Below are 22,173 nucleotides of genomic sequence, written 5' to 3'. Positions count from 1 at the left end.
TGTTCTTACATCGATTGCGCTGCCAGTCAGCGGTGAAAACAAAACGCCAGCAGTACCTATTATCACTACCAGCACGTATAGTACGTCCGCGGTGCTATTTCTACTACACCTACTACTAATACGACTACTGGACTAATTGCTAATAGCGCAGCGCGTTGCTTGTTGAGTTGCCCAACCGCACACCTGCCACCCGCGCGCGTTACCAAACTGGAAAATTAGAAACAATAAATAATAAGAAAAGAGCCCAATTTCAACGACAGATAGTCTGCAACGTCGCCGATACAAAGAAAAAACAAACAAGTATTCCGGCAGTCGTGCTGCCCGTTCGTGGGCATTTATGTACTTAAACTCCGGCCGTAGGCGTTAAGGCAGCACAGTGCGCTTGAGTGTTTGCTCGCAAATAGCATGATGTGTAAAACAATTGAGTAATATATTTGAGTGTTTGTGCGCGCGTGTGTGTTCATACGAAAAGCGATAGTAGTGAGCGCGACTCCTAGTAAAAACCAGAAAGTAGTCAAACCACCAAAAGTTCGAGTAGCCGACAGCGCTACGATTCAGTGAATGCTGCTGCTGGAAGAGGAACAAATAAAACTAAAAGTAACACAACAAAAAATTTAAGTCAAACAAGAATTACTACAACCGCAGCGGCAGTGAAGGCGGCAGCAATACAGCCCACAACAATAACAAAAAAGTTACGAGTAGTAAGCGTAGTAGTAGCGACAATCACTAGAGCCACAGCAGCCGCGACACCAAAGCGCTAGTACTGTTGCGGCTCTTGTTGAAGGCGGAAGGCGGAAGAATGTGGTAATAATAGAGAATAGGTGATGTTTTCGTGACCCGCGTGAGACGCGTCTATGCCCTGCGTACAGCGCAAACACGGTAAAAAAAAAAAAAAACGAAAAATCGAACAAAGCTAGTAAAGTTTAAGGTACACGAAGGAAGTGCAATAAAATAGCAGTAAAAATAAAAATAAAACAATATTACACAAGTAAAAGCAATAAACGCGAACGTTGGCCAAAAAGTCAAACCGGCGTCGGCAGCGCAAAATTAGTAAACGTTGCCAGCAAAGAAAATAAAATAAAAAACAACGAAAAGTACTAACTAAAGAAGCAATAGTAGTCGTTAGAACAACAAAAACAGCAAAAAGAATAGGTGAGCGACGGCGCGCAATAGCGTTAACGTAGAGCGCAGCGTTGAAGCAGCGCGCACAGCGTACAGCGGGTAAGTACAAGTTTAAACTATGTAACGCGCTACGCCGCGGTAGGCTATATGCCCTACAGGCGCGCTGTCAGTTTATGTTTATTAGTGCTTACTATTTGATTTGTTTTACAACGTTATCTTTTTTGCCGCATCCGCAACTAAACGCGTATTTGTAGAGACACTTTTTGTCACTTCTTTGTCTCCCTCAAACGTTTTATGCATACGCGCTAAGAAGATTTTTTTACAAATATTTGTGATAATAACAGCAGCGCTGTTAGATTTAAGCACGCGCTACATCCTACAAAATGAAGAAAGAGCCAGAAGGGTAACTTAAACTGGTGCAGCGGATCAGCGCGGAAGCTTAGAGTTGCTTTATTCGCTTAGAAAACTCTAGCGCGTATATATTATACGCTTCTAAGTACTTGCCGTATATATTCTATGTACATAAACACATTTATTCTCATACAATAAAGTAAAGACACGAAATTTATGAAGCAGCGCTCAGCCGTAGTAAAGTAGAATATACGCGCACAACGCAGCGCGCTGCCGGACGAAGTGCGCTCTTTCTTGGCGCTCATCTTTCATATACTGGTTACCTTCATCTACATCTTCCGCTTTACCATTTTCGTCATTTGCTGTCGCTGGTACTGACGCTGGTGCTAATTGTGTTTGTTTCTTATTCTTCTTATTCTATACATTTTGGTGGCTCTTCAATTTGCAAACGCTTTGAGATTATCGTTTGCGCTTTGCCTGCTTATTTCTGATTTCATTTCAATTATTTTCTCACCTTTTTCTCTCTGTACTGCGCTCAACTTGTCAACATCTTTGCCGTTTTGTGGCCTTTGTCATCATCATCATTATCATCAGCAGCGCACTTTGGCAAAACGGCTGGGCAATCAAGTGTGTGGGCACGTACGCGTATATAAATATTTATAGGCGTATAAGAATATAAATAAGCTTGTACTATGTGCTTGCTATACAAATATGAAAGAGCGGTCGAGCTCAATGAGCACATTGAAGATGGTGAAGAGCGCAGCGCGTAGGCCTGTCTGCTGTTTTACTCCACTGGGACGATGTGTAGCGAGTGACGAGTGGGTGGGTGGTTTTGGCTATGTGCTCTCACCCAGCTCATAGGAGTGTAAAATATTATTAGTCACTTGGTCTCACTGCGCAGCGATTTGCCATGTTTACCAGCTTATTCTTATTATAATATTCCATTTTAAAGCTTTTCGTTTTTATTTGTAGGGAGTTTAAGTACTGTTAGTTTGCGAAACTAGTCAGGCCCTCATAAATTCAATTCAATTGTTTTTAAGAGAATTTTAAATAATTTCTTCTCAAAATTTATTTTACTGTAAAATTTGTTTTAAAAAACGAAACATGTGGCAACACTCAATATAAAAATTACAAATAGTGGCCTAGAATGAAAAATAAAATCTTTCTTCATAAATTTGTAGGCAAAGGAAGAACGATAAATATAAAGAAACCATTCATTTTGAAACAAAACCTAAGTTTTGGTTATAAATTGGTTATATTGGGTAGTCGAAAAAGTATTTTCGTAGTTTGTTAATAGATGTCATTGTAGACGTTTATCTCGAGTATAACTCGCATTGTGTCATACTATGTAGTGTTGGAAAGGTGAGATTCATTTAACTACAAAAAAATTAAATTCGGCGAAGTTGAAAAAGTTACGGCTGTTCAAAAATATGCGAAAAAAGGAAGAAATTCGCCATATTTTKAAATTTTTATATWAAAAATTAAATAATATTTATTTATTTACTTAATACTATAAATAAAAAAAAATAAATTGAAGTTTGATTAGAAATACGGAAGACTTTTTCGACTAACCAATATATTGGTTATGTCTGACAGCTGAAGCTGAAAATTCTATGCCGAATATATATCCTAAGATGTAGTGAGTTGTAAGCAATAAAAAACACAATTTAGACTTTTAATGATGCGTTTTTTGCAATGTAGGTGACTTTTAGGTGTAGTCTTAATAAGTAATAATATATATTGTTTATTATATCTAATGGTGGATTTCAAATTGATTGGTAGGGAAGTGTAGATTTTATCAGAAGTTCACCGTAAAATCATTCGGAAAGTTAAGTGAAGGTTAAATTGAAATACGTGGAACGACCTCCTAAATGTAAGCAACGTTAATATGTATGTCATGTCAACGTAGTCTACCTTTAGGCGCTTAAATAAATTTGTTGCTCTTGAAGCAGGAAATACTTGAAATCATTGATATAATTATAAATATTAAACAATTTCTGTCATTCATTAAGATCAACACAAGTAAAATATTTCTAAAACCCCCAAATAACAAACAATCTGGCAGCACCCAATAAGTTGAACATTGTGCAGCAAGTTAAGAACAGCAGCAACAATGATGCATCAACCAAGAACTAAACCTCAACACTTTAGAGAGCCATTAAGGCACACATAGGCAACCAGCAACGCGCTCAACGCTCTCGCGCTACTCGTGTGGCAAGTTCCACTGCCTGACGCTTTGCGCAACGCCAGCTAACAAATGTGATGCCACGGTGCAATCGTAACTCACTTTTACGCGAAGCAGCAACAACAACAACACAAACAAAGCTTTTTATTGTAGGTATTGGCATGCATGGACACCATTCATTCGCTTGGTGGAGCAGCGCGTGCAGCCATTGTGCCATGCATGCACAGCCATAAGCGCAACCACAAAGCGCCATCACTGTGTACTACAGAAAATCGAGTAGTATATGCAAGCGTGTCCTTACATACATGTATATATAAGACATAAAAGTATGTGTGTAATAGCAGGCGCTTCCAAAACTCTTGTGGCTGCTTGGTTTTGGGGGCTTTTGTGACTTGGCGCTCACTGCTAACGCTGCGCCTTTACTCTGTGGCCAACAACGCGCGCCTTACACTCACCGGGCGCCACACTAAACTTTTGCTTTTCGCTGATGGAGACAATTCGTTTTTCAGTTTCAATTTCGTTTTCGGTTTCAGTTCCCGTTTGCAGCTTCAACAGGACACACAGAGCGGACTAACCAAAGCGCCGCAGTTGTTCGCACTTACTTACTACTACTACTACTAACTTACTATATAACACAGCCAGCTCTGCCAATACTAAATTTTATATGTGTTCATATGTATATGTGGAAATATATATGCTAGTGCACCGCACAAAGTATATGGCATAGCGCGCTGGGGCTGGCTGTGAGTGATTCTTACTGTGAAACAGTGATTTTATGTGCGCCATTGTCGGCGCACCGCGTTGGTCCACGCCATCGATGCAGTGTATAACGCGCGTTTGTTTGTGTGTGCCGTTGCGCGAGTGCAGTGCGGTCCCAACTGTCAGTTCAGAAAGTCAGTGAAGTGCCGTGTACAGTGTAGAGTGCCATAAGAATAGCCATAACCATAGGAGCCGACGGCTTCCTAGCTGTATTCAGTGCCACATAGTTAGTCTCAACATTTTGGTAGCGTCGCCACTGGACGTCGGCAACGCCAATGTCAGTACTACCAGCAGGACAGAGCCATAATCTTAGAGGCAGAGGCGCAGCCAAGAGTACACACTACTGCCAGCAGCAGTAGTAGTAGCAGCAGACGCAAGCGGTTCGTGAATTGCAGTAAGTGTGCTGGTTAAATTGACGTTTCACAAAAATTGTTAAGGATTTCTGTTAGCTTTCCTTTTGTTACGCGCAACTTCTACAAATTATTTTGTTCCCATTTTGGTTGCCTTCGTATTTTTTTCCATGCGCGCTGCTCACCACTTTACACATTATTGTCGGCAGCGCTGCTGTCGCGTCAAACAGCTATGTAAGTCATATGTTGTATGCTTGCACTCCACATATATATGGCGCTCTCGTTTACTTAGTGCGCTGTCGCCAATTTATCCGGCGAGCTTTAGCGCGTCGTCTATGGCTAGCATAAAAAAAAATGTTTGTAGACAAAACGTTAGCGGTTATGTCAGCGCGATAATTTCTTTTGGACCGCGCTGGCCTTCATCGTCTTCATTGTCGTTGTCCGCGTCTGCATCCGCGTCATCGTAAGCGTTGCCTCACGCCTCGCGCCTTGCAGTTATGAGTACGCAAAAAGTGAGCGCGTTTGAGAAGTCGTGTGTAAAGAGTAAAAGGGTAGCGGACAGTGGCAATGAAGAGGAGCGTGAGAGCGCGCAGGCGAGTGTGGGTAAAATATAAATACGTTAGCGGCCAGAAAATGTGCGAATAATTTATGTAAAAGTGCAAAAATCTTTGCAAAAATAGAAATGAAAATCGAATTGTTCGCGTTGCAGGGGGAATGTTGAAAAATGGCAAGTTAATAATTGGTGGCTTGTGTATATAGTAGGTGTGTTATATTTAATGGTTGTTGGAAAGAAAAATTAAAACAATTTTTTCTAACAATAAACACACTGACGTACTTAATTGAGCTCGAATCAATAATCATTAATTGTCAGCTATTAGTTCAGTTTATAATTGACTTGAATTAGTTCTAAGTAAATATAGTACGCAATTAATGAATGACTTAATTAAAGGTTTTGGAAATGAGTTATATTTTTCGGAAATTTCAGTATAAGAAATTTTCTGGTCAAATTAATGATTAATATTTGACGACTCTACGAAAGAAAATATGATTTAATTTAAAATAGAATTATGCATGCTAATGACTTATACTTAAATGAACTCAATACTTAACTAATTGGTATAATTTCAATATAAGAGTTTAAATTCTGCCAATATTCATTGCGCCATTGAATTAGATTGACATATAAAAACAAATCCCAGAATTTCAGGCGTGTGAACAACTTGAGCTCGTTGTATAACTTAGTTGAGTAATTGAGCAATTTTAACTCAATGCTATAATCAATTTACTAATTTAAGAACAAAACTGATTTAAAATCTTAATTAAATAATTGAAAAGATTAATTTGTAACTAATTAGTGACTAATCGACTAATCAATGAATTTAAAGTAAAAGTCTTCAGTTAATCAATAATTTATTTATTTAGATTAAATATCATTTATTAAGATTAATTTGTAACTAATTAATAACTAATCGACTAATCAATGAATATTAATTAAAAGTCGGCACATGTGATGTAGTCCGTCTTTAGTCAGTCTTAATATAATTTATCAATTATTAATTAATTAAATAGTTAACTTAATCAACAGTTAATTTATTGTGATTCTAACTAATTAATGGCTAATTGACTCATCAATGAATTTGTATTAAAAGTCGACACTTGCGATGGAGTTTGTCCTTAGCTAGTCTCTGATTAGTCGATAATTAATTTATTCAGATTGATTACTAATTATTGTGAGTAATTTGAAACCAATTAAGGGAGAATTCACTAATAAATGAATTTGAATTAAAAGTCGACACGTGTTATGTAGTCCTTCTTTAAATAGTCTTTGTTTAATCAATAATTAATTTCTAACTAATTACTGGCTGATTGACTCATCATTGCATTTGAATTAAAAGTCGACACATGTGATGGAGTTTGTCTTTAGCTAGTCTCTGATTAATTGATAATGAATTTATTGAGATTAATTTTTATTCAATGACATTAATTTATAACTAATTAATGGCTAATCGACTAATCAAAGAATTTTAATTAAAATTCGACCGTTGTGTTGGTGTTCATCGTTAGCTAGTCTTTTATTAATCAATTATTGAGATTAATTATTATTTATTGAAATTAAGTAACTAATGCTGTAGATTAGCTCCACTATAAGCCATTTAATGGCAAAGTCTATAATCGTTTATAATTATCTACATAACTGAGAATAATTAAATTGTGACTTAAGCAAAATAAACTATCAGAAGCTTAATTCAAAAATTATTACTTTTATTTTTCGCTTGATTACTTGACTTAATCAGTAAACAATTTTGGAACTATTTTCATTTTTGACTGATTTAATTGATTTCTATACCGGAGTCACTCCGTTTCATTCTATGACTGCTAATCATTTTCTGGCAAATGTAGGCGAAAAACAGAAGAATTTTAATAAATTTGTTTTATGAAAAAGTAAATTGAATGATTAGCCTTTTACTTTTTGGAGAAGAGATATTTTAGCGAACGACCCTCAGAATTGATGGCGACAGTTTGTTAGGTTTTTGGAAGTCGTTTAAGTTCATTTATCAATTGACTTCAACTAATAGTCATTGACTGCAGTGATTTGTGAAAATTATTATCTACTAAATATATAATTAAATTTAAACAGCAATGATTATGTAAACAAGCTGAATTGAACTCTCCGAGTTACGCCTATAAATACAATTATGATTTGCCAAGCGATTACGATTACTAATTCAATTGATAACAAGTCGCTCAATTTACACATGAATTCCAAAAAGATTTTCTTACGATTAATGCAATTTTGAAGCAGTAATACAAAAAAATCGATACCATTAGGTGTGAAATAGGCACAGAGTCAATTAAGTACGCGAACTTGTTCCGACTTATCTTGTGAATGAATCACTCATCGACTTTTAAACCGGCCGCTTGTTGCAATGAAATTTTTCAACCAAATACAGGTAGCATGCAAGCGCATTTTCTGAATGACTGAGTGACAAGCTAGCGCTTGATATTCGCACTACAGCCAGCGGACTGTGTAAGGTGATTAAAGTACATAGCGCTCCACATATACGGACTGTAGTAAAATACTAGCCACCGTAATATGGTACGTGCGTGAGCGCAGCAAATAGTTGGTAGTTGGTGCAGGCAGTACATAGCTTTTGTGCTAAAATTAGATTGGTATAGTACCACACAGAAATTCAAAAGAAGCAATGCAAAAACAAATACTATTATGCACAAAGTGCAGCAGAGCGCCGCAAAATAACACTTTTCTTTCATTACCCAGACACTTCCAGTGCATTGCTGCTGTATGCGCGCTCTTGTTCCTATTGGAATTGTAGTGTTGTGTGTTGCGCTTCGTACTATGCGCTACTAAGTCGCTGCCGCTGCAAACGCGTACAAATATTTGCACAGCCAAAGTGTCTACATATGAATGGCGCAAGAAGTGCGCGATGATTGGCGTGCGCGCTGCGGACGACGACTAAGCAGCACAAGTGCATTTTTTGTTGCAAATATTAGCAAAAGTGAATCAATAGATACAGCGCGCGCTGGGCAGAAGCAAGACGTTGCAATGCAGGCGCAGCGCAGCAACGCACTGGGGGCGCGTCGCAACACAGACTTGCATGCAGACAGACAATAAGGCAACTAGGCATCAAAGATGAAGAGGAAGACTAAAAAGGTTGTAAGCGGTGCTAAATGTAGACGAGTTGTTGGACAAAGCGATTGTGTGCAATGCAGGCGGCTGCAGAATTTGAGAAAAGACGCTGTAAATGGTAAAAGGTATGCGCGCATAAAGCAAGTGCGTAAATATAAGCAGCGCACATATCGGCATATTACTACTAAGGCAACTCACTTTGAAATGTGCAAAAATAGCAGCGCGTCGCAGAAAATCTATGCAAAGTGTAAAGTGTTAATTAAATATACGCGGCGCGTTCATTTTATTAACGAAATATGAGCAATTATCGAAACTTTGTTATAGCTGCGAAAGCGCTTGCCATACGCAACACTTTTGCACCCAAGAGCGCTTACTACCGCGTGCGTAACGCGCGCTACTCATTGCATACGCACGCGAATCCGCCCATACCGCTACTACTTTGCAAGCGCGCACTAATTTTGACATCAAAGCCAAAGTCTACGCATATCAATGACTTTTCTACTTTCACATTGTGTTTGTTATTGTGTATTTTATTGCTATATTTGGCGTAGCGTAAGGTCCTGCGTATTACGCGCCGCATAACGCACACAAACACGCTCACATGCTACGTTAAACTTTTGCCCACGCATATTGCACGCCTCATAAAAGCGAAAACAAATACACGCAATGGAAACGAAACGAAATTTTCACTACCAACCAGACAAAAATAACAATAGAACACACATCAGCAGCGCTTCGGCTTTAAACGACAGAAACGCTATGTGCAACTCTGCCGTAACACGAGTGTGCAAGCTTTTGCTACTACTACATACGCCCGAAGCGCTTCACGCTGACACTTATACTCACGAACTGTCAAAGGTTCAGTTAAATTTGACAAACGCCTGTTCAGTTGTCACTCTCTGTTGAGTGCTTGCGTCAGCCCGCCGCACCACAAGTTAGCATGCCAGCGCGTCCCTACGTTTGACTGTCGGCGCGTCAGTTCGAAGTCGGCTTTGTCAAGTCTACAACTTTGCACACTTGCATTATTACATACACATATGTAAATACTCATAGCGGAAATTTACAAAGAGCACGCGCGCGCAACACCAATGCGTACCCGTAAGCAACGAATTCCGCCTGCTGCCACCTGCGCCACTCCAGCTTACATTGCGCCTGTATCCAACATGCCCGTTTGTTGGGCTGCGCTTTCCCTGTAATCGTTTCGTTTGGGGGCCGCGTCCTCGTCACCCAACGCTCGAGCGTAGTGTGCACCCTCCGGAAAATGCCCACCTACGCACAACGAGACAAGCCGATTAGTTACGAAGTTCGTTCGTTTTTACACCTTGGCGCGCGTAATTCCAGCCTTCTGGCACTCTCGCACGTTTGCGTGTGTACTCGTATTCTCGCTTTTGCGAGTAAGTTGTTGTACGCTACAACAAAAGCCGCCTACACCCCACACACACGAACCGTACTAATAGTACTCGTACACCTAAGTGGCTGTCCGTTTTACTAGTCTAGGTGCCGTACTCGTAACTCGTAGAACGTACATTTACACGTACGTATACACACTGGCGAGTGTGTACTCCACAAGCGTACTCGTAATCCCGAGCTTATGTACATACATATATATTTAAATTGACTTTTTTGAGAGCAGTTTGTAGGTTTTAAAGTGGCGTCAGGGTTTCTTAAATTGTTAGCGCTTTTAGTTACTCATTTAAAACCAATGTTTTAATGTAAGTAGAGCTAGCCAAGAGAGGCTAAAACTTGATACTTCTTCTTAAGTAATTTTATGGACTTTAGTTTCGGTAAGCTTAAAAGAAAATCAAAATTACTCATTTGGAAACCGAACAGTTCACGAAAAGCCATTTGAGCACCGAACTACCGTCGGCCGATTGTTACATTTTTCCATGCTTTGGAGTGGATTTATCGGATGATGTCGATTGGACTTGGGTGTAAAATAATGGGGCTATGCTTCATCTGTTGTCACAAATCGTACGAAAAATTTGGGTTTGTTGGGCTTGAACATCTCCAAACACTGCTCCGAATCATCAACTCGTCGTTGTCTTTAGTTAAAAGTAAGCTCGTGCGGTACCCACTTTGCACAGAGCTTTCTCATACTCAAATATTCGTGAAGGCTAAGGCTGCTATTCCGATCATGTTCCTACAGTTTCTTTTAACGAGTGCTAAGTTGCTTGCTTCGGGAAACACTTTCTACTGCTGCCCTGCTTCCCAAGACACTTCTGGCCGATATGCGATACGAGGTTACTGCCTCAAAGCTGCTGGATGTCTACGTAAATGTTGACTCTGGAATTGCCAGCCGGTACAGTAGCGGCCAACTCCGCGGCTTTTGTAATAACAAAGAACTCTTGTTTGAAATATACAGTAGTGTTCCGGCAACTAAAAAGATGGACTTATGTTTAACTCTGGACAGTATATCCCCGCACCAACTCCATCGTCCATTCCCGACCCACTAATATAGACGTTATACATGAACTTTCTTCTTTTGCAGTTAAAAAGTGGGATCATGTAATCGGTTATTGGCAAAACTGGCATTACGCACCGAACTATGCTCGAAGGTTTTGTATGTAATTCCTCCTGCAACAAGTAGTCATCCCGCCGATTTTGCTGCACAGTTTTCAGCTAAGAGTTGTTCTTACAGCTACTGCTTTGCGCAGGGCACCGAGCTTCTGTTCCCCATATATTGCACCTTGAGAAGAATTAATCTTACAATAGCTGGGGAGCACCAGTGTATGAAAGGGGAGAGACATTGCATTACCAGCTTTTCCCACTCTTTCTTCCACGTTGTGCTTCCACAGCAGTTTCCTGCCCAAGACTACTCCAAAGTACTTGGTGCGGTCCTTAAGAGAGAGTTGTGTCGTATTTGTTCATATTTAGCTTGACAGTCTTTATCACTGTCCGATGTTTTACAAACAGCTTAGCCGTCAATATGACAATATCATACACCATCCAAAATAGTTTTGAGAAGGCCCTGGAAACTCAATTAAGTCATACAAAAAAATTACCCAAAAACCGAACTGTCCATATTTCATTTTCAACCTCGAAGATATTAGTAAAACAACTTTCTGCAGAAGCTTTAAGAAGAGCTTATGGAACTTTTCATTGATGAGGGAGCATCATCACATACGGCGGACTAGGTATGCGGTATGAACCCCAGTTTTTTATGTCACCAAGAACTATCCACTCGGCAAAATTGTTCAATATAACTTGGATAACTTATGCTAAGGATACAACAAATGCTAGTGATAAGCTCATCATAGATAAGTAAAGGAAGCTTTTGAAGATTATGTACGCCTCGGAGCCTGCCCTAGTTCTAAAATAGCCAGTGAGCAACTAGTCCAGCGAAATGTCAAGCAAATATGGATACTAAAGTCCTGATATTTACTGTAAGTTTAGATACTGTCCAATATAACTTTGAGTCTTTAGTTTCAAGCCCCCTTCTATAGTCCAAAAAGTCCGCGAGGATGATGTAGTAACAGTATTACAAAACTTATATATTTTTTTAATCAAAACGTAAACCTTAAAATCATATAAATAAATTCCTGAAAATACTTCAAACGTGTTATGCCATCCCCTTCTTAACATTTTCACACCCTTTCAGAACCACAAACTGCTCAATGGGCATTGTGACCATGCACAACACTTTCGATAATCGATTACCCCCGCATTGTACATACTTCCGGCATTAATGCTACGCTTGCAAAAACAATCGCTAATCGACGGTGCGCTACTCAAAGCCGTGCACACGAGTTGTTTCAGCGAATTTTGTTTTTGCTTTTTTTTCGTTTTTCCTGTGCTTTAACTTTGCAATGAACTGAGCGCCGCAAGACGAAAACAAAATTGCATTGACGCATTTCCAGTCTGTTTCCATTCTGTTTTGTTTTCGATGAATTAAAAGCGTAAACTCGGCGCAACACCGACCCGCGCGAAGGCCAACGAACAAGCTGCACAACCCGCCGCACGTCAAGTGGCATAGCGTGACGAGAGATGCGGCCGACAGCAGGCGGAATGAAGCGGCTGTGGTGCGCTTGCGCCAAGAGAATGCGCCAGCGAGTGAGCATGGAAAAGTGTGAGTGTAGAGAGCGTACGCGCTATAGATAGCAGACTAACGCGCGCCGAAGGACTCTTACGTAGTTTACGTTACGTTTTTTACTATGTAGGCGTATGTGCGAACGACAGTGGTGGCCATGAGCGTGAATGTATGCGGGTGCCTGCTCGCACGATGCTGAAGGTGTGCTATGTCTGCGGGTGGTCACCGCAATGGTGCGCGCGTGTGGCCATGTGTAAGTATGAGTACGCGTGAGTTGTATTGTACGCGCGCGCGCGCCTATAAATCGGCAAAGTTTTACTGCCATACATATTTAGAACGGGTTGTTTGCTGGCTTGCATGCGAGAGCAGCGTTGCATAGTTTTTCAATTAGTTTGAGAAAGGTGCTTGCCGGCGACAGGCGTTTGGCAAAGGCGTGCGTGCGTGTTTGTTGTGTTCAAGCTTTTATAACTGCTGTATATATATATATATGTGTGTGTGTATATGTGTGCGTTTTGAGTCTCTACTGGTTATGCTATTTATAAGCGCTCATACGTATACCAGACGGGCATGAAAAATAAATTTAAATTTTTGAAAAACAACAACTTTGCCGAAAAGCGGTGGATAATACGGGCGCCGCGTCAATTGTGATTTGTGTGCACTCACTCACGTAAAGATTAGCAGAAATTTAGGCGAATTTCCGGAAAGGAATATTTTAAGTGAAAATTTGGTGCTTTTGCCATAATACAAACAACAAGAATTTGGCCGCTGTGAGCTGCGGCTGAAAATCGCCCTTACTTTCGCGGGTGTATATTTATTTTATTGGCTTCCGCGTTGCAAAAAGAAACGCACTTGAGAAATGCGTTTGGCAGGATTCGTCGTTGGTCGCCCGTCGTGGTCGTCGTGCACGTCGTAGCAATAAAATCGATATTTCCTTGCTGTATCTTACGGCGAAAGGTGCGCAGCAGCAGCGACGACGTCAGCGGCAGACGCAGCGCTGGCAGCAAAGCGCTCATACACAAATAACAACAATTAAACGTATAACAGTACAAATGCCAGCTACCAATTGAAATTGCAAGCAAACGACAAACGCCGGCGCTAACAGCGCGCTGCCGCGCTAACCCTTGCGCCCACATTGGCGCTGTGGCTTTTGCTGTCCGCGTTCACACAACTGTGTATATGCAACGACTACGACGCTTACGACGACGACTAGAAATATGTCTGCCACAATGGCGTTGCCGAAGACGATGTCGTTCTTGACTGCGCATTCGTTATTGGCGTATCCGCGTCTCGTTGATTCGTGTCGCTCGGCTATAAACACAATCACAACCAATACTAGCAACAGCACAACAACAACTACAAATAATAATACTACAGCTACTACTACTATGCTGCCATACAGTACATGCGYGTCGTTGTTATTGTTGTTGGTTTTATTATTGTTGCCACCGTCTGCAGTCATAGCATATGCCGTAAAAAATATAAACGTGACTCGTGTGACATTGATGTTGGCGGCGACGACGACGACGACAGTAGCGGCAGCGGCAGCGGCGTTCTAAATGCAGCTGCATGTGTATATGAAGTCATAAAGTCAGCGAGCAGCCAGCTAGCGGCCGCCGGAAAGTGTATGCGCGTTGCAAGCAAAAAAAAAAATTATATTAAGAAATAAACTAAATTGTCTGTGGTTCGGCGAGCAGCGTTTGACGCTGCTAAATTGACAAAAAAATAAACGCCGCGCTTAGCTGGAGCGCCTTGTACGCGCCGCAACAGTCATACTCAAAAAAAAAAAAAAACACTGAGTTGGTATTGTGTTAAAAGTAATAATGATAAAGTTTGTTAGGCAAAAGAGTCGCGAGCATTCAGTTAAAGCATCAAAAAGTTTTTTTAAGAAAAAGGTGAGCGGCCGCCGCACAGTGGCAAGCAGACATAGCCAGCGAAAAAGTGCTTTTACATACACAGAAACACACACACGCACATACATCGGCCGCCGCGCGCGTGTGCACGCTCCGCAAGCACACATACACCCTCACAAAGTAGTAAGCGCGCAAGCGGTTTTTGTTGTTGTCGCTCTTATCGTTGTCGTAGTCATGAACGCCGTATCCGTCGCCGTTTTCAGTGTCTACTTCTTTGCTTCTTTTGGCTTTTCCTCAACAATTTTTCTTTTGCCATTTCTTTTAGCGTTCTTATAGTTTGCGCTGCGCTTTTCTCTTCATATTTTCCGTTTTCCCCGCCGTTCTCTAAATGAAATTGTTTTGCGAACGCATCCCTGTCGCTAAAGTCCGGAAATTCCGTCGCCCACCAATACAATTATAGTTGTTAGTTTAAAAAGAAATAAAAATACAAAAACAAAACCAAAACCAGAGTCAATATATACATATTCATAGTTTTCTAAATGTGTGTGTGTTTATTTTACTAGCGCTGGTGTATGTGTGCGCTCTCAATTTATGTATACTACACGATTTATATATAGTATACGTATATATGTATGTATGTGTCACGCTGTATAATTGTATGTGTTTGTATTGTTTTCAGGGCGAGTCGAATGATTCCGGTACCGAATCTGATGGTGACGTCCTAGATGTTGACAAGCATCGCCCTTTAGACTTGGACATGGAAACCAGTGAGTCTTGCATGCATATCTTAAAAATTATATTTAAAAAAAAAACAGAAAAATAATACAAATTTAATTTTATATGTGAGTTCGAGCTGCAGTGGTGAAAAGTAAAATTCCAGAGAGAAAATTAAATTTGATTCAGCGATTTGTTTAAGTTAAGGGTTAACTTAGGTTGGATAGCAGAAGGATACCCGGAAAGCACACTATATGCTTCCAAGAATCATTAGTTACGCTAAAAAATTAAAACAAAAGATATTTACCCAAAGAAAGTAGTCTCTACCGAAGATGCAGTAAGTAACTGATAGATGAGTCACCTTCTTAGCCGTGAAGCTTATTAGGAAGTATTTTGTCGGTAGTCGAAATGACCTTGACACAAACTAAAAAAGGTTCAATAATTACTTCAGTGAAGTCAACAATTTTAAACTGTACATAGAAGTAACATGTACCATCTCCTAGACAAACTAGGAAGTAGAACAGAAAAGTTGTCGGGCAAAGCTAAATCTAAACTAAAATGTGTCGAGTTTGAGATATCAGATTCACTGAAACAATTTTCCTTCATAGACAGCACGTTTTCAATGAAATTTTCTATTATATCCAAGAATACTATCAGCCAGAACACCTGAACTCAGTTCAATAGAGGTTCGGTAGTCAAGGTTTGCGACCATTCTCACCTTATATATTTATCGTACTGTATACATAAAATCAGATGTTTACAATCAGGCAGAACACCATATAACTATCAGAACGAGGAACCAATGCCTTCCTTTGCCTAAACCGGTGGAAGCACAAAAGTTTTTATAAGATTCTTGCTAACTTTAAGTTTCTCCCTTCTTCTGTCTGTGATCGGATTTAGCGAAGACTGATTCGATATCATATGCCTAAGCCATACTTAAAGAAGGTTCGCAAGCGCCAGACCAAGATCAACCTTGATTACACTATATCAATGTAAAAGCATATCAACCACCAGTTCATTCCAAGTGGAGGTCTTCCTCTGATAATGTAGCTCAAACAGCTGACGACTTTCGGATTTAGGCCGTTTGAAGGCGAGCTAATGTAAGAAGGCGAAACACCATCTTTGTTCGCCAGATTTGGGACCCGCCATGTAAAAAACACTACCAATGAAAAGAATAAAGCTGCCGCGGATGAGAAATTTCCCTTTTGACGACGACCACTGCAAACGTATTAAGAATTGCGATTTAAGAGCGTACACCCTTAACTGGAAAAGTACGGCTAACCAGCTGGTTGGTATCCTCGCTAGAGTTTAAGGCCCTCGGATTCACTTAATATTTCTTTTCTGATAGAGTAACCCAGAGACTCTCCCTTGAGTATTCAGAGAGTGTTAAACACGGTGACTTGATAGATCTTTAGATGTTCTTTATGCTTAGAAATGTAGTATTTGTTATTTAAAATCATTTACTAGAATAAGGACTAGAAAAGTCCGACTAGAGCTCTCCGATCTCTCAAATTCATGAAGGTAATTCAGAAGGCTGCTGAGCTGTCTATACTTCTTGATAAGTTTTGACCTCATTTTGCACGAACTCGCGGACTTACTATTGTTTGCTTATTTAAGACTCGCGAAGTAAAGCTTAAATACATAATACCTAATCACATTTTCGTGCTTCCTTTAGGCTTAAGCTCCTGCGCCGATGTGAATTCGCCAACAACAGACACCGCCTGCTCTTCGTCAGCGTCTTCTGCGATGATGTGTCAATCCCACCTTTTATACGATCAACACAGCTCCGAAGAGGAACTGGAAGTGATCAATGGCCCATCATCGGTAGCAGCCGCCGAAGCGGCATCCAATGTATTGGTGGTGCGTGGCACCACCTCATCACTCATATCGGAGCGTGGCTCGTCGTCGTTGGAGCCCGAGGAGCTATTCGGCGAAGCGTCGACATCGAAACGTTCCAGCTCAACTTTGGTTGAGAATCGCAAACGATCTCTGGCGCATAGCTCCGATGATGACGTAAGTGGTTAATAAAATTTTTTGCAAGTACAAAATTTCGGAAAGTGTTACTAACTAATACCGTTCCTTTTTGTTTTTGTTCTTCGCATGGTTTTGCACGTTTAGCAGCTGAGAAACTTCTTGGAACCAGTATTGACACCAGTGAATTTTCGCACATCACCACCATTGGAAGCTTTCAAGCCAAACCGCAGCCACAAATATCGCTCCACAACGCCACTGATACTATCGGAGGCGCGTTGCGGCATCGAAAATATTAAATTATGTGATAATAGTGTTAATGACGAAAATGGTGAGGCTGCTGCTGGCGGCGCGTCGTCATGTGCCGCAACAGCGGCGTCGGGTGCGTCTAGCGGCAATGCCGCACAGGCTGGCGGTGCATGCGCTGGCGACAACAGTTCAACGAGTGTGATTAAGGTGTGCACCTCATCGCTTAAGATGAGCAATAGCAGCCATCATATCTATCAGCCGCAACCCAAATATAATTTCCACTATAATAGTTCGCGCAGTAGTCCCGCATCGACGACCGGCCTCGATGCGATGGAGGTGCGCTCGGTTAGTCCACCGGCGAAACTCTTCCATTCGGCTAGATCACCACACCGCCGACCGATACGCACACAACACGCCACACAGAGGCTACAGCGACCACATCGGCCGTGTTTAGATTTTGATAAAATGCAGCAAGTAAGTCTCTAATGCAGCGCCAAATCAAAGACTTTTTACTTCTCACTAATTACAAGTAAATGTACCTAAAAGCTCGCATTACCCATAACGAAAACAAGAAATTAAAGAAAACGAAGCAAATACACGATTGCAAGCATGATGATTACAAGAGAGAGCGAGAGAGACATGGAGATATAGAGTGAGGCAGGAAGAGAACGGAGGGAGAGAGAGAGCGCGATGTTGCAGATTTGTCAATGAATGTCAAAATGAATTAAATGAAAATTAGGTTTATGGCGGTTTTGATGGTAAATATGTGTGTAGGTTTTGTACAGCAATAACAAAAAATTTAAAAATATACACCGCTAAATAATTTTATTTTAAAGAAAGAACCAAAAACAGAAAAGAAAGCGAAAGCATGAGCGCAAAGTCAGTAACAATGAAAGCTTAGTTTTGACGCGGTGAAAGTGCGCCATTTTTAAAAGCTTATGAAAAGCACAATAAATGACAGCGAAAAAAGCAACTGAAAGCAAGCCCCATAAAGCAAAAAGCAAAAATTATAAAAAAAATTACAACAACAACAATAGCCCTAACTACGCCAATCCCCATAATTTACCGTAAAGAACAGACTTTTAGAAACATAAAATCAAAACCAACAACACTACACGCAAACACTTTACTTAAATGTATTTGAAAATGTAATTTGTAAGTTCGAGAATATGTGGTCCCAGTTCTTCTATTTATATAGTATATATATTTTTGTTCCGAAACGTTATGTAAAACTTTAAGTCTAAAGTCTGTTAAGTAACATCACACGATTTTATTTAAAAATATGATCTCGATACTATTTAGTAACAGGTTTGCCAAATTGCGTAAGTGTTTATACCAACTATCGAATTTTGTGTGTAAATTTTGTTGAAAAGTCTTAACTAGTCTAAATACAGGTTGATCAACTCGTAATTCGACCGCGGGAAGGTCTAAAGTCAGAAAGACTTTTCATACTAACAGATCTCCAATATCAATACCCAGAGATATCGTTCAGAGACATCAAAAAAGAACGTCTTAAAAAATGCTAAAAATCTTTCGAACTCAGCTGAAAGCTTGTCAAACGAGTCAGTTAAGGCATTTCGATCGTAAATAATAAATATTAGACCCAATTTATGAATTCAATATTTTTAAAGTCAAAGTTTAACCAAATTTCTTTAAGGAAGATGACAAAAGCTACTTAAATTTTTAATCTCGAGATTAAAGTTATGCATTTTACATGGATTTATGAAGGCAAGGTCAAGATCTAGAACAAGTAGCATAAATTTTTGTCTATTGAGGTATTGGAAGAAGGAATAGTATGTATATTATATACAGGTTATGAACTCTTCTTTATAAACCCTACTGAGCTTTCTATTAGGAATCTGTCAATATTTCGAATTAACCTAACAGACAAATGTTTATCATCCAAGAGCAAGGTCATCAACGTAGTAGTAAAGGACATTACAGTGGTTATTTCGTTTTAATAGTAGGCAGAGTTATTCTCCTAATTAGTAAGTAGGTAGAGAGATGTCTAACGACGAACCTAAGTCCCCATTGTGATACTGCCGCGACAAAAGTCCTCTAACTGCATTGGCCCCACTCTACACCTCCCTATGCTTCTGATAAAGTTCATCAGTACAAGTTGTATCTATACAATCTCCGAGTCGTTGTCAAGAAACTCTCAAACTATTGCGATTATTTTCCTATATGGAAGCTTACATTCGCATAGAAGGCGTTTTATAGTATCCTTATCTTCTACCTCCCGACAGCTTCTACTGTAGTCCTGCTATGACATCCCTGGTCTACTGGCTGCCTATTATACAGTCACCTCTTAGCACTCCTAGATGCTATATAATTTCTTTTAAATTTTAAGAGTCACATATTAGGACCATATTTCCACTGATTCCACTGAGACTCAACATATTTTTCTGCAAGAAGCTAAAGGCATATACATAAATTCCTTTTTTACCGCCGGTGTCTAATTCTAGTATAGTGCCTGGGAAAAAAATCAAATATGGTGATAAGGCAGATGATTCTAGCTAGTTCAACCTCTTCGCATTTCTCAGGGATATCACTATATCCTGGAAACCATTATAGGTTCTTCTTACTCTAAATACTTGCGTGTATTTAAATTAGATCCCTTTGGAGGAATTACTTTAAAGTAAGTTTCAAAATGTCATGGCGTTCAAATGGAATCTAATAATTACTAAATATTTTAAGAATCGGATGAATGAGCGCAAAATGAGTATCGCCTAAAGTTATGCATTGAGAAGAGATTTTTGAATACTATAGTAGGAAAGCTGGCAGACCCTTGATAGACACCTTATATTAGACGTTTATAAATTTAAATTACACGTCGATAAGGAAGATAGGTATAGAACATCTTTAGCTCAACACTCAATTTTGTAGGCGTAACTATCTATACAAAGGTTTCAGAGAGACATATCAGCAAGAGACTTAGAAGGCAGGTCCTAAGCTTAAATTATATGTAGAGAGGCGTGAGAAAGCGCTGTAATTGCATGGTTTCCCATCCTAACTGCATAAGTAAGACAAAAAAAAACACATTGTAATATCAACCCTAAGATATTAGGGTACTATATAGGAATTATATTAGACATCAGTGATTGTCAGCGATTTTTGGATACGACAAAAAAATATTTGAAACTCTTTAGGGCAGTAAAACTGTTATCGATTCACCAAACACAGGAGAGTAGCGAATTGAGCCAGCATGGATTCGCCACTCTCAAATGTTTGGTGAATCGATAACAGCTTTAGTAGCAGCGAATACAGACAGCTCTTGAAAGCAACTTGCAAAAAAATACTCCAAGTAAAAATAAGGGTTGGCCTAGTATTTCCAAAGCATGGACCAAACATTTGACAGCTGAGATGTTACCAGCGTGCTTAAATAGCTTCGGCATATTTTATATTAGTTTATTAGTTCGGTATTGTCGCTTAGAAAAATTATAACACAATTTTGAAATTTCAGCGTTTGGCAATCCTGTTTACGATTTTTAAGGTTTCTTATGCAATTTAAGGCATTTTTGTTAATTTTTTTATAAAGAAATAATAATTTTTTCTTGGACTTAAAGTAAAGACAGTTGTTTTTATAAAATTATAGCATTTTAAAATTTTGATCTCGTTTATATTTATAGGCTATAAAATAAGTTTTTACTGTTTTTCAATGTTGTAAACCCTAAGCAAAGGCCAAAAATGCATTAAGTTCAGGATAAATTGTTATTGAAAACCATTTTGTTCGCATAATTTAGTATTTCCGAAAGGAAGACAAACGAAAAACGAACAATAAATTTGTTAAAGAGCAAAAAACGACAGCACAACAACAATAAACAACTCATAACTAATAAATTTACAACAAAAAAAAAGCAAAAACAAGAGACAGCGAAAACAATAAACCTAAAACTGAACAGAGGAAACCGAAAAACAACAACGCATAAATTTAAAAAGCATAAACAAATACAAAAACTACAACAAAAAAAATAAGCAGGCAAAACAGAACATTGAATAGAAAGAGCAGTGCGCATGCGCACACACGCTGCATATTAAAATTAAATCAAATACAACAGCTTATGTGTATTAAAAACAAAAACAACAAAAAATAATTATAATAACTACAACAACAATACAATAAAAACATTATACATACATGCATAGAAACAATAAAATTTTGAAATACATTTTTGTAATAGGTGAGATAAAGTATACAAGTGAAGAGGAGTAAAGAGAAGAAGAAGAGAAGCAGGAGGACATGTATTGGTGCAAGAGAGAGAGAGAGCGAGCATGGATCAAGCCAGCGCGTGCAATTATAGCGAAAAGGAAGAGCAACTGGAGCTGTAAGTGTGGGCACGAGCAGCAGCTAAAGAGCGCGAGAGAGAATGAAAGACACAACGCAAGTTGGAGGAGCCCCGGTAAAATTGTTTAAAATAAAAAAATATATACATACTTACAAACAAATAGAAGCAGAAGCGTACATATTTTTTCACCATTTTAAATTACAACAAAAAAGCAACAACAACAACAAAAACAATATATTGAACAAACAATATTCATTACAAATTAAGCAAATTGATGTAAAAACAGTGTGGAGACAGAATTGGTAACAGGTAAAATAGTTAATTAAGCAAAAGATAAAATGGATGAAAGCAAAAATTAAAACATAAATAAAGCGGAAATAGAGAGAAAGTATAGAAAAGCAAAAAATAAGAGAAACAGTTAATTAAAGGGGCGAGGGAACGCATTAAACAATTAAGGCAGAAGGGAACTTTATATAAGCATAAAAGTAAAAAAACAACAAAAAAACAAAAACAATTTGTAAATATTGTATTTGTGCTGTAAAAAAAAAAAAACAAAATAGAAATAAAAAATATAACATACCGAAAAACATGAAAAAGTCAGCAGAGAAGAAAACAGTAAGCAAAAATAAAAATAAGCAGTAAAAAACTAGAAAAAAAGAAGAA

At 39.1% G+C, this 22,173-nt stretch overlaps 1 protein-coding gene across 8 annotated transcripts; it reads left to right on the top strand.

The window, feature by feature from the left end:
- On the top strand, window positions 1-21,700 carry LOC108970659. Of its 8 annotated transcripts, none has more exons than XR_001993496.1 (6): window positions 14,157-14,332; window positions 14,970-15,057; window positions 16,680-17,017; window positions 17,123-17,698; window positions 17,771-17,982; window positions 21,406-21,700. XR_001993496.1 is itself a non-coding variant. In XM_018936171.1 (5 exons), the coding sequence occupies exons 2-5, from the start codon at window positions 15,048-15,050 to the stop codon at window positions 17,801-17,803; spliced, it is 957 nt and encodes a 318-aa protein (XP_018791716.1). In that variant the 5' UTR covers window positions 1-1,221; window positions 14,970-15,047; the 3' UTR covers window positions 17,804-19,423. The 8 variants fall into 8 exon arrangements, 6 of the variants coding, with proteins under 6 accessions (XP_018791716.1, XP_018791717.1, XP_018791713.1 ...); XR_001993497.1 differs by lacking the exon at window positions 21,406-21,700 and adding an exon at window positions 18,061-19,423; XM_018936171.1 differs by lacking the exons at window positions 14,157-14,332; window positions 21,406-21,700 and adding an exon at window positions 1-1,221 and having other exon boundaries at window positions 17,771-19,423.
- The last annotated feature ends 473 nt before the right edge of the window (window positions 21,701-22,173 follow it).

The sequence above is a fragment of the Bactrocera latifrons genome, unplaced genomic scaffold, assembly GCF_001853355.1.
Source record: "Bactrocera latifrons isolate USDA-ARS-PBARC rearing strain unplaced genomic scaffold, ASM185335v1 scaffold_304, whole genome shotgun sequence".
NCBI classification, from domain to species: Eukaryota; Metazoa; Arthropoda; class Insecta; order Diptera; family Tephritidae; genus Bactrocera; species Bactrocera latifrons.
The sequence above is the reverse complement of the archived record's forward strand: the minus strand, read 5'-3'. Positions and strand labels throughout refer to the sequence as shown.